Here is a 262-nt window from a genome sequence, read left to right as displayed (position 1 = left end):
TATGTTGAAACTGCAGCAGCAGCTGCTGCAGCTGCAGCATGAACAGCAGCAGCGGGAGCAGCAGCAGCAGGAAGAAGTGCTGCTAAGGGGGAGCATCAGTATAAGTAAACGAACTATAAACACTACCTATCTATATAGCTGCTTCTGCTGCTGCATGCATGCATGCATGCATGCATGCATGCATGCATGCAGCAGCTGTTGCTATATATGTGCACCAGCAGCAGCAGCAGCAGCAGCTGCTGCTGCTGCTGCTGCTGCTGCT

At 52.3% G+C, this 262-nt stretch overlaps 1 protein-coding gene across 1 annotated transcript in view; it reads left to right on the top strand.

The window, feature by feature from the left end:
• The window catches only part of EMH_0056820 (uncharacterized protein), a gene marked incomplete at both ends in the record, with an annotated part of 1,331 nt that extends 1,289 nt beyond the window's left edge, over positions 1-42 (top strand). The window contains one exon of the mRNA XM_013497402.1: positions 3-42. Coding sequence (XP_013352856.1) covers positions 3-42 — 40 coding nt within the window. The remainder of the gene's footprint in view (positions 1-2) is intronic.
• Between the last annotated feature and the right edge of the window lie 220 nt (positions 43-262).

The sequence above is a fragment of the Eimeria mitis genome, genomic scaffold (assembly GCF_000499745.2).
Source record: "Eimeria mitis Houghton genomic scaffold, Emh_scaff2650, whole genome shotgun sequence".
NCBI lineage: Eukaryota > Apicomplexa > Conoidasida > Eucoccidiorida > Eimeriidae > Eimeria > Eimeria mitis.
Note: the sequence above shows the minus strand (reverse complement) of the source record. Positions and strands in the feature narration are given on the sequence as shown.